The 11,940-nt window shown below is 41.2% G+C and overlaps 1 protein-coding gene across 3 annotated transcripts in view; it reads right to left on the bottom strand.

The window, feature by feature from the left end:
• Positions 1-1,553: 1,553 nt before the first annotated feature.
• Positions 1,554-11,940, bottom strand: part of map3k5 (mitogen-activated protein kinase kinase kinase 5) — a 189,076-nt gene continuing 178,689 nt past the window's right edge. For 2 of the 3 annotated variants that reach the window (XM_078542337.1, XM_078542339.1), the window contains 3 exons: positions 7,220-7,332; positions 6,243-6,319; positions 1,554-2,571 (listed from right to left, as the gene is read on the bottom strand). In XM_078542337.1, coding sequence (XP_078398463.1) covers positions 2,490-2,571; positions 6,243-6,319; positions 7,220-7,332 — 272 coding nt within the window. In that variant the 3' untranslated portion in view covers positions 1,554-2,489. Of the gene's footprint in view, positions 2,572-5,622; positions 5,765-6,242; positions 6,320-7,219; positions 7,333-11,940 lie in introns of those variants that run through there. The other variant, XM_078542338.1, reaches the window with a different exon arrangement.

Raw genomic sequence — 11,940 nt, 5'->3', positions numbered from 1 at the left:
ATCAAGCAATAGCTTTGCTGAGTTATTCTCACAAAATCACTTCTAATAGTCTCATTCCAGACTTCTCTGTGGCCATCCTTAGAAATTTCCTGCCCCACTGGCAAGGTAAAGCCATCAGAAATTGGGGCAGTATACATTCAGGTGGGAATAGTTTTGAGAGATCTCAACATTTTCTGTGGACCACATGAAGCCTCATGGTTTCAAGTCAAACAAAATCAAAGAAACCCTGCTCATCATCACCATCTGCTATCTTCAACTAACAAATCATTATTCAGTTATGTTGAATGGCCAATTGCCAACATTTTACTGGCCCTCCCACTCGGCAGGATATTACGATCCCGCCGAACTGAATGGACATTTAAATGGCTTGCCGCATCCGCGGGGGGGAAGGCACATTGTGGCAGGGCCATAAAATCCTGGCCCATGTGGGGAACTCACTAAAGTAAGGAAGGGCTTAGAATGTACTCTGTGTGGGGGACTTCATTAGGCATTGTTAAGGGTGGTATGGTAGTACCACCACTGATGGAACATGTCGAGTCCTTGTTGGGTGCTGAGGAAACCAACTTGAGGAAATAACTTACTTGACCTGAACCTCACCAACTGCTTGTCGCAGACACATCAGCTCACAATAGCATTGGTAGGAAATATCACTACACAGTTCTTGTGTGGGACAAAGACTGGAGACACTCTCCATCATGTAGTGTAGTGCCACCACTTTTTTTTTTATTCATTGGATGTGGGCATCACTGACAAATACTAGCATTTAATGCCTATCCCCAATTTCCCTTGAGAAGGGAAGACTGTTGCATACCATAAGGATTATAGTTTTATTATATCAATTTTGATGCAACAGTGTGGCTTGCTAGGCCATTGCAAATTGCAGTTAAGAGTCAACTGCACTGTTGAGGGGATCTAGGGTCCCATATAGGCCAGACCAGGTTAGGAACAGTAGGTTTCCTTGCTCAATGGTCATTAGTGAACCACCTGATTTTTTATGACAATCCAATGATGCCATGGTCACCCATACTGATACTTGCTTTTTATTCCTGATTTATTTTAATTGGTTGAATTTAAATTCCTCAACTGCCTAGGTGGGATTTGAATTCGTATTTGCCAGGCCTCTGGATTGCTAGTTAAGTAACATAACCATACCATTTTACCCACAAAATAACTCCTCTTATTACATGGATAGGATAGACTTCCATGCCATTATGTGCTATTAATTTCAGACCACAAGAAGAAAACCATGCAATACCCTGGCAGGAGCCATGATATCATCACTTGTGGCAATCTATGTGCCATCATTAGGATTAAATGAATAAGCCGATTAGAAAGGAGAGAAGAAAATATGAAGGGTTGATAAGAATAAGGAGAGTTACACAATAATAAAAGCACAGTCTCAGTTGGCTTCCGTAGATACAAACAGAATGATTTTTCTCAGTTGCATATTCTACTATACCTATTTATGTGGAGTATAAATGCAAGTAGAAATTCATAAGAAAACCAGCATGTGATGTGCCTAAATAATTTACAATGAAAAGAAATGCAAATGATTTTGTCATATTTACCAATTTATTTCTGAAAGTGGTTTTTTTTTAGCTTTAGAACAAGCCCTTGTTGGCACAAAGTTCAGCAATGAATGTAAACTGTAGCATTAAGATTTAAAGCATGTTACAACATCCATTACAAAGGTAAACATGATTAACTGTAATTACACAATATAAAGCCATTTAATGTATATTACAAAAACTGGGACAATTAGATATAACATTCATACACTTCACAGAATAACCATTACCGATTTTAGTCCTGTAAATTAGATTGTTCAACCGCAGAAATGTGTAAAGGCATCTGGTTATTTTTCCAAGTATTGTTTAAAAAAAACTTATATGTGCAGTTTTGTGCTCTGTAAGTCAACAGTGAAATGCCATCCATATGAACACGAAAAAATTCTGGTATAAAAACAGTATTTAGTGCACAATTGGTTTCTGTTATTTGTTAGTGGAAGTCAAAATAGAAACCTAAATGTGACTAACATAAAAGAGGTAATTTTCCAGTTTTGTGCTCTCAACAGGAAGCCTCACTCACTACGAGTGTACATTAGAAGATTGGGTATGCATTGCACATCATTTTCATTGGCTGGTAAATCATATACAATGGACATCCATATATCCAATATGTGCTCACGCGTGAGTAGAGGTCCCCACTGGGAATGGGAAGTTGGAAAATTATCCCTTAAGACTGGATTTAAAAGCATCATCATTCTCTTGCTTAAATATTGTCATTTTACATAAAAACAGTTGGCAAAATTGCACAGTTGTGGGGCGAACTATTCACAGCACATATACACTTTGTCAACATTTCAGGTACACAGTACTTGTTGCAGCACACACATTAACGACCCATATGTTTACACTGTCTAATTTATTTTAATTTAAAGTGCTGTTATCTCACTGAGAGATGTTACTACGTGTCTTAATGCAGGTTCCTTACAAATGACCTAGCAGGGAAGGAAATTCACTTTTTCTGTTGTCCATGATTGCTTTCCATAACTTGCAAAGCATTCCACCCCTGGATGAAAAGACATAATGATGACAGGTTGATCAGAAAATTGCCACCCAAATCATGCAATAGTTGTCTGTCATGAAGAATAACCAAGGATCAAGAAGTAATATAATTCCAATATTTCATCTTCAAATTTTTCTATTTGAACAGCACAATCCTGACGAGCAGGTCTTTATTTTTTTTATCTTTGTTTGTGGGATGTGGGCATCGCTGGCTGGACCAGCATTTATTGCCCGTCCCTAATTACCCTTGAGGCCATTTCTGAGGGCATTTAAGAGTCAACCACGCGGCTGTGGGCCTGAGTCACATGTAGGCCAGACCAGGTAAGGATGACAGATTTCCTTCCCTAAAGGACATTAGTGAACCAGATGGGTTTTTACGACAATCGACAATGGTTTCATCATCATCATTTTTGTTCAATTCAAATTTCACCATCTGCTATGGTGGGATTCGAACTCAAGCCCCCAGGGCTTTACCTTGGGTGGTCTGGAGTACTAGTCTAGTGACAATATCACTGCACCACCACCTCCTCTATATTGCAACCCAGCCCCCCATTTCCTATACTTAATGGGCAGAATTTCACGCTCCCCTGCCAGCGGGTTTGTAGATGAGGGGTGAGCATAAAATTCCTCGAATAGGTACCCGCCCGCCCTAACCTCTCTGTAATTTTACGCTAGGGTGGCCGAGGCCTCAGCTGGCCTGCCCGGTCTTGCCCCAATTGAGGTCCTCAAGTGGCCAATTATTGACACAGATGGGTTGCGGGAATGGGTGGACACCTGGCAGATGAAATTTAATGTAGAAACATGTGAAGTCATTTTTGTAGGAAGAGCAAGGGGAGGCCATATAAGATGAAGGATACAATTCTAATAGTCGTTTGATAGTGCAAACCTTGAATATTGCTGAAAAAAGACATTTTGTCAAAGGTTTTCATCTTGCACTCAGGACAATCGCAAGAATACTAAAGTCAGGGGAAGCAACAACTTTATACTATATGAGGAGAGAGTGCTGATTGGTTGGCAAGTGGACTCTGATTGGTAGAGGCGTTGCCATGGAAAATGCACCAATTAATGGTGACAGACAATTAACTGCCAAGCATTGTTTGAAATTTAAACCAGACAGCTTGACTCTGATTGGTCAAGGCATTGCTCTGGGGAAAGAACCAGCAAACGGCTATTACTTATTTTGTTTAGCTGAAACAGGCGCAATGCGTGTACATGTTCTTTGTGTCTGCGAAGAACAGGGCCCTGTGTATTATTACATCTAGCTTCCAGTACACGCAAATATGCTACACTGTGAGTTTGACTGATAATCTTAAATTGGTTGTTGAGTAATTTTTAACACCCTGAGGATTACTTAGCAAATGTGGTCCAATAGCAGAATGTTGGGCATTGTGTTTTGAGTTTTGCAAGCACAGGCTGATTTGGTATGGTCTGTACCTTGCCTGTTGCGAACAGCGGAAGGGACATGCTGTTTTGATACGATCTGCCAGCCTTTGGGACGTACGGCCTACATACCTAGCATCACACTGGCACTGAAATTCATATACCACATTACTCATTTCAGTGATAGGCAGAATGTCTTTCTGGCTTGATGGCAGCATCCTGTTAGTGGCGAATACCACTTGTGTTGCTACTGCATAGTACCAGTGTGAAACAGCTAGCTTCACCTGTTGTTCAAATTTTTGAGATACCTTGCCCTTCCAGGTAATTTGAGGTAGACTGGGCACTTTTCAAAGCCAAAAGTGACAGCCATCAGCCCATTCATGCGTTTGCGCGATATACAGCATGAAATGATCTGATCAGGGTAGCCATTATCCTGCAGGATGTCTTTGATGTGTCCTATTTCAGCATCAAGCTTGCATGGTGAGTAAATGGCTTGAGCCCTATTTATGAGGCTGCCAATAAGGCCAATTTTATAGTGCGTGGAACTGTAAGAATCCCAATGCATGTATTGACCACTGAAGGTAGGTTTGTGGTAGACCATGGTAGAGAACCCCCTGGCAGATTTCTCCATTGTCTGCTCCATTTCAAAAGTGAATTTGAGCGCAGGATGGAGCTCATTAAAACATGCAAGGAAATTATTACATGCTGCTACAGATTTAAATATAGCAAACATTATCATCCACTTTTCGTAAATATGCAAGGGGTAGGAGGTTAGTTGTCATTCCATCGAGGACATGTTTTTCATGGAGCCCAACAAAGATGTTTGCGAGAGCTGGACCTAGAGGGGATCCCATGGCAACACCATCTATTTGGGCATACATTGTGTCATTAAAACTGAACTCAACTGAACAAGCTGTCGAGTTCATAAGCTCAATGAATATTGATTCATGCAATGGTGGTGGGTCTAGATCGCCATGATATAGTGCTGCAGCACAAATATCTATGGTTCCCTTAACATTGGTGAATAGGCTATCAATGTCGAATGAGCTCATGGACACAGCATTGCTATCGATATGCAAGTCCTGTATGGTCTTCGCAAATGTGAAAGAATCCTTCAGCGATACAATGGGGATGCAGGAACAGAAACACCCTGGGGTAGATATGTGCACAAATCATTGAAGGTAGCAGAGCAGGCTGCGAAAGTGCTTAAAAAACATACGGGATCCTGGGTTTTATAAATAGAGGCATAGAGTATAAAATCAAGGAACTTATGATAAACCTCTGATTCATCATCAACTGGTGAATTGTGCCCAATTCTGGGCACCACACTTTACAAAGGATATAAAGACTTTAGAGAGAGTGCAAACAAGATTTAAAAGAATGAAGTCCTCATTCCTGGAACCAATTATGTTGACAGTTTGGAGAAGCTGGGCTTGTTCTCATTAAAAAGAAGATTGAAAGGAGATTTGATTGGAATGTTCAAAATCATGAGGATAGAGTAGATAGAAAGAAACTGCTCCCATTAGCGGAAGGGTCAAGAACCAGGACACAGTTATAAGGTGATTTGCAAAAGAACCAATGGCTACATGAGGAAAACCTTTTTACACAGCAAGTGGTTAAGGATCTGGAATGCACAACCTGAAAGTGTAGTGGAGGCAGATACAATCAGGGCTTTCAAAAGGGAATTGGATTTCAGCACTTGAAGAGAAAAAAAATTGCAGGGATACAGGGAAAAGGCAAGGGAGTGGGATTAGCTGAGTTGTTCTTGCAGAGAATTGCTGAATGGTCTCCTTCTGTGCTGTAACTATTCTATGAATCTATAGTAATGGAAAAATTGAAATATTTTTGAAAGTGACTGAATGGGTCATGAATGAACTGCTACAGGAGAGTTAGAATGGTGTTTTTAATTTTCCTGAAAAAAGGAATCAAAGCAGTTCAGATTAAACAAAAGTTATGAAATGTAGGGTAAAGCCACATTCATGTAAATACAAAAGCAAAATACTGCGGATACTGAAAATCTGAAATAAGAGCACAAAATGCTGGAAACCTTCAGCAATTCAGGCAGAATCTTTGAAGAGAGATACAGAGTTAACATTCCCGGTTAGGAAATGTTAACTTTATTTTTCTTTCTTCACAGATGCTTCCTGATCTGCTGAGTATTTCCAGCATTTCCTCTATTTAATGTAAATACACCAGTGTCTTCTCCCTTATGCCCCCAACTCCTCCATTTCCCACCTCTTGTCTCAGACTTCATGTAAACAGCACTACAGTAACACAGTTAAATAAATAAATTACCTCAACCTCAAACACTTCAGGTCATCTCTCGTCATGTAGTTGAGAACGTCAATCAGATTATAGTCATCTGCCACAAACTGAATGATGAGATATAAAAGAAAATTTTATGGTCACAGTACCTATCTTGTCACATACCACAAGGCCGAATTACAAAAAATATATATTTTGAATGATTATTATAGCCTACAATTAAAAATAACAGATTTACATTTATGCTGAATCTCTTAAGATCTCATACTGCCCACATTTACACATTCTATGGTGGGAGGCTTTTGCTACATATGTTCTAGATTTGAGGCAATGACTATTTGATCTAGCAACAAAATACTGATTATAAACATGTTACACAACTTCTGAAGTGGAATAATGATATTTGAAAGATGAAGAAACAGCATGGAACTGTTAAAGCACAGCACCCATGCTCATCATCATCTTTAGTATGCACACCATCATTTTGAATGTTCATTTATAACCTTTGTGATTTTTTGACTAAGAACAGCACCAGCAGATATTACTCAAGGTTAATAACCTATACAGGGCGCCTTGCTTTGACAAATATGGTAGTTATGTACCACATTACTTGCCCAGCATTAGTTGTTCCTGTGTGCAGTGCTGCACGTGTTCTTGTGTGCAGTGCTGCATGTGTATGAGTGTCTTAGCAATTCAGCATCTCAAGCAAACAAAATAGAGATGATGCAGGGGCTGGCGGTTAAAACATTTTCAGTTGAGGTGTGATGCTCCATAATATCAGATAAGGACACCTGAGGGATATTCTGCACCCACTGTAGCAGCCATTGAAGTGAATGTAAAGGAAAATCTGCAGAGCTGTACGACATGCAGCAAATCTGATATCGCCCCAATTACACTATTGGCAAAAGCTCAAGTTACCTCTGTTGCATGTACAGATGAATGGTGTATTACATAAAACAGGTGACCAGAAGATGACATGTACATTAACACTGTACATTCTTTCTTACCCTATCTATTGTATCTTCATCGGCTCCATGTTCCCTCAACCAGTCAATAAGTTCAGGGTCTCCGGTGTTCACTGGAGAAGAATCATGGTGACACACAGTCAGAATAGGTTGGTCTATTAGGAAAATTGAAAATAAACAGGAATTTAGTTAATATTGGAATGAAGTGAACAGAAATACATAAGAAGATAAAAGCTTACTTTAGTTGAATGAATGCTAACTTCGGCTGGATCCAGAAACACCCACTTTGAATAAGATTTAAAAAGAAAAAAATTACACTATTAAAATTACACTGTATAAAATCTTAACAACATTGAACTCCATCTGTGCAGTTACTTCCTGAAATGCTTTACAGCATTGCCAAGTTAAAAAGTACAGACGTTTTTTATTTAAATTTGTAAAATGTTGAATGAGTTCACTGTTTTTGGCTATTTTATGGAACATGGTAATTAGGCTCTGAAAATTTGTGGCAGTTCATCCCAAATTAGAATCTGGGATCCACCCATAAATGACCTCTGGTGCTGGCTCTAATAAAGAACGTAGGCGTGCATCTCAGTTGCCTGCCTACCAGAAGAACCCAGAGCTTCAGGTCCTGGGGCCTTTCCCTGAAGGAAACTTGTAGCGTGCCTATCATTTACCTTTGAAGAGAAGCTTTAAAAACAATACTATTATCATATTCTCAGTAACCAAGGCCACAAACCAGGCTTGCATCTCCAGTTAGGCCCTTCTTACGCCACTGTCCTTGTTTGGTGGCAAGGCTGCCCAGTATAAAACAGGGAAAGTGGGGATCTGTCCTAATTTTTCCCACTACATTTTGCCAGAGAGCACCAGATGGACCACTGGTTCCCACAGTGCATCTTTACTAAACTAAAAATTGAATCTATGATAATATAAATAAAATAGATTACAATTTCAGTTTGAAACAACAAGTTACTCGAATATTCATTTAAGCAGACAAAATAAACAAACAGCAGCAAAAGAGGACTATCACACCAAAAAAAACATATGGAAAATGATGTGTGGATGCCAGATGACAACATATGGAAGATGATGTGTGGATGCCAAGTGAGGATACAGTAAAGTTTGGTTGTGGTGTACTCTCCCAAGGTACAATAGGCTGCCAACTTAGAATGCTCAAATATGAATACTATTTGGGCAAGATATTGAATGGCAGCTCAGACTGTGGAACCATACTGCAGCAATGGTCAGTAATATAAACTTTCTGACTTTGTGCTCCTGGGGGAAAATTCAGCAACTTCAGTTGAAAAAAAATGCTCTTTAAATCTTCAAGAACGAAGAATGGAGGTCTAAATGCAAAAAAAAAAAACCTTTATAGACTTATAGAATCAAAGGTGTTTACAGCACAGAAGGAGGCTATTCAGCCCATCATGTCCGCACCAGTCAACAAAAATCTGACTACACTAATCCCATTTTCAAGCACTTGGCCCATAGCCCTGGAGGGCCATGGCAATGCAAGTGAATATCTAAATGCTTCTTAAATGTTACAAGAGTTTCTGATTCAACCACTCTTTCAGGCAGTGAGTTCCAGGCTCCCACCACCCTCCGAGTGAAAAAATTTCTCCTCAACTCCCATCTTAGCCTTCTACCTCATACCTTAAATCTATGTCCCCTGGTTAATGAACGCTCTACTAATGGAAAAAGTGCCTTCTTATGCCCCTCAATTTTATACATCTCTATCAGGTCCCCTCTCAACCTTTGCTGCTCCAAGGAAAACAAGCCCAGCCTATCCAATCTTTCCTCATAGGACAGACCCTCCAGCCCAGGCAGCATCCTGGTAAATCTCCTTTGCACCCTCTCCAGTGCAATCACATTCTTCCTATAATGTGCTGACCAGAACTGCACGCAGAACTCCAGTTGTGGCCTAACCAGCATGTTATACAGTTCCAGCATAACCTCCTTGCTCTTATATTTTATGCCTCAGCAAATAAAGGAAAGTATCCTATATGCCTTCTTAACCACCTTATCTACCTGCCTTGTTACCTTCAGAGATCTATGGATATGCACACCAAGGTCCCTCTGATCTTCAGTACTTTCCAGGGTCCTACCATTCATAGTGTAACCCCTTGCCTTGTTAGCCATCCCCAAGTGCATTACCTCACACTTTTCCAGGTTGCATTCCATTTGCTACTGCTCTGCCCACCTGACCAGTCCATTGACATCCTCCTGCAATTTACGGCTGTCCTCCTCACTGTTTACCAGCCTGCCAATTTTTGTGTCATCCACAAATTTCTTGATCATACCCCCTACATTTAAGTCCAAATCATTTATGTACACCGCAAACAGCAAGGGCCCCAGCACCGAGCCTTGCGGAACCCTACTGGAAACAGACTTCCAGTCACAGAAACACCCCTCTACCATCACCCTCTGCTTCCTGCCTCTCAGCCAATTTTGGATCCAACATGCCACTTTGCCTTGGATCCCATGGGCTCTTAGTTTCTTGACCAGTCTGCCATGAGGGACCTTATCAAAAGCCTTGTTAAATCCATGTAGACCACATCAAATCCCTCAACAACACTCCTGGTTACCTCCTCATAAAATTCGATCAAATCTGTCAAACACAACCTTCCCTTAACAAATCCATGCCGACTATCCCCGATTAATCCGTGTCCCTCCAAGTGCTGATATATTCTGTCCCTCAGAATTCTTTCTAGAAACTTCCCCACCACGGAGGTTAGACTGACTGGCCTGTAATTTTCTGGTCTCTCCCGTCCTCATTTTTTAATAATGGGACAATTTTAGCAATCCTCCAGTCCTCTGGCACCTCACCTGTGGCCAGAGAGGATTTGGAAATTACTGCCAGAGCCCCTGATATCTCTTCCTTTGCCTCCCTCAACAGCCGGGAATATATCTTATCCAGGCCTGCAGATTTATCAATTTTAAGGCCGCTAAACCCACTAGTACATCCTCCCTCTGTTAATTTCCTCTAATATTTCACAGCCCTCCACCCTGATGTCTATATCTGCATCATCCTTTTCACTAGGTGCACAAGTATGAAAGAGATAACCCAAAAAATGACAAAAAAAAATAGACAACAGGGAACAATAGTTGTTCAACTCACTGTGTTTGTGCTGGCTCTTTGAAAGAGCTATTCGATTAGTCCTACTCCCTTGCTCTGTCCCTATAGCCCTGCCATAGTTTTGTTTGTTCAATTTTAATAAAAAATGCATTGTCAACAATTGTTTTGGTTGGCATGACGACCTGTTTTGTAACGTCTATTTTGGCTGTAGTATAACAATAGCAACTCGCATTAATATAATACCTTTAACATAGTGAAAATACCCCAAACTTTTGCACAGAGGTACAATGAAAAGATGAAAAGCAAACCGAAGATAGTACTACCAGAATGAATGAGGATTTTAAAAGCGAGATGATGGGGCAAAACAAGGTGAGGTGCTCAAAGGAGAAGGTGCAGAGCAGTAGAGGGAGTAATAACTTGGGTTAGCAATTGGGCTCCATCTCTGTAATCTCCTGTAGCCCCACAACCCTCTAAGATATCAGCGCTTCATTGATTCTGGCTTCTTGTGCACCCCCAATTTTAATTGCTCCACTATTTGTGGCATTGCCTAGACCCCAAGCTCTGGAAAATCCTTCCTACACCTTTCTATCTCTCTACCTTGTTTTTCTCCTTTAAGACAGTCCTTAGAATGTACCTAAACAAAAATAAAAATACCCGGAAAAACTCAGCAGGTCTGGCAGCATCTGCGGAGAGGAACACAGTTAACGTTTCGAGTCAGTATGACTCTTCAACAGAACTAAGTAAAAATAGAAGAGAGGTGAAATATAAGCTGGTTTAAGGGAGGGTGGGACAAGTAGAGCTGGATAGAGGGCCAGTGATAGGTGGAGATAGCCAAAAGATGTCACAGACAAAAGGACAAAGAGGTGTTGAAGGTGGTGATATTATCTAAGGAATGTGCCAATTAAGGGTAGAAAGCAGGACAAGCAAGGTACAGATAGCCCTAGTGGGGGTGGGGTGGGGTGAAGGAATCAAAAAAGGCTAAAAGGTAGAGATAAAACAATGGATGGAAATACATTTAAAAATACTGGAAATAGGTGGGAAAAGAGAGATCTATATAAATTATTGGAAAAAAAGGGGGGGATCGGAAAGGTGGTGGGGATGGAGGAGAAAGTTCATGATCTAAAATTGTTGAACTCAATATTCAGTCCAGAAGGCTGTAAAGTGCCTAGTCGGAAGATGAGGTGCTGTTCCTCCAGTTTGCGTTGAGCTTCACTGGAACAATGCAGCAGGCCAAGGACGGACATGTGGGCATGAGAGCAGGGTGGAGTGTTGAAATGGCAAGCGACAAGGAGGTCTGGGTAATGCTTGCGGACAGACCGGAGGTGTTCTGCAAAGTGGTCACCCAGTCTGCGTTTGGTCTCTCCAATGTAGAGGAAACCGCATTGGGAGCAACGAATGCAGTAGACCAAATTGAGGGAAGTGCAAGTGAAATGCTGCTTCACTTGAAAGGAGTGTTTGGGCCCTTGGACGGTGAGGAGAGGGGAAGTAAAGAGGCTGGTGTTGCACCTTCTGCGGTTGCATGGGAAGGTGCCGGGGGAGGGGGTTGAGGTGTAGGGGGTGATGGAGGAGTGGACCAGGGTGTCACGGAGGGAACGATCCCTGCGGAATGCCACCAGGGGGGGTGAAGGGAAGATGTGTTTGGTGGTGGCATCATGCTGGAGTTGGCGGAAATGGCGGAGGATGATCC

Source organism: Cetorhinus maximus, chromosome 5 (assembly GCF_964194155.1).
Source record: "Cetorhinus maximus chromosome 5, sCetMax3.hap1.1, whole genome shotgun sequence".
NCBI lineage: Eukaryota > Metazoa > Chordata > Chondrichthyes > Lamniformes > Cetorhinidae > Cetorhinus > Cetorhinus maximus.
The sequence above is the reverse complement of the archived record's forward strand: the minus strand, read 5'-3'. Positions and strand labels throughout refer to the sequence as shown.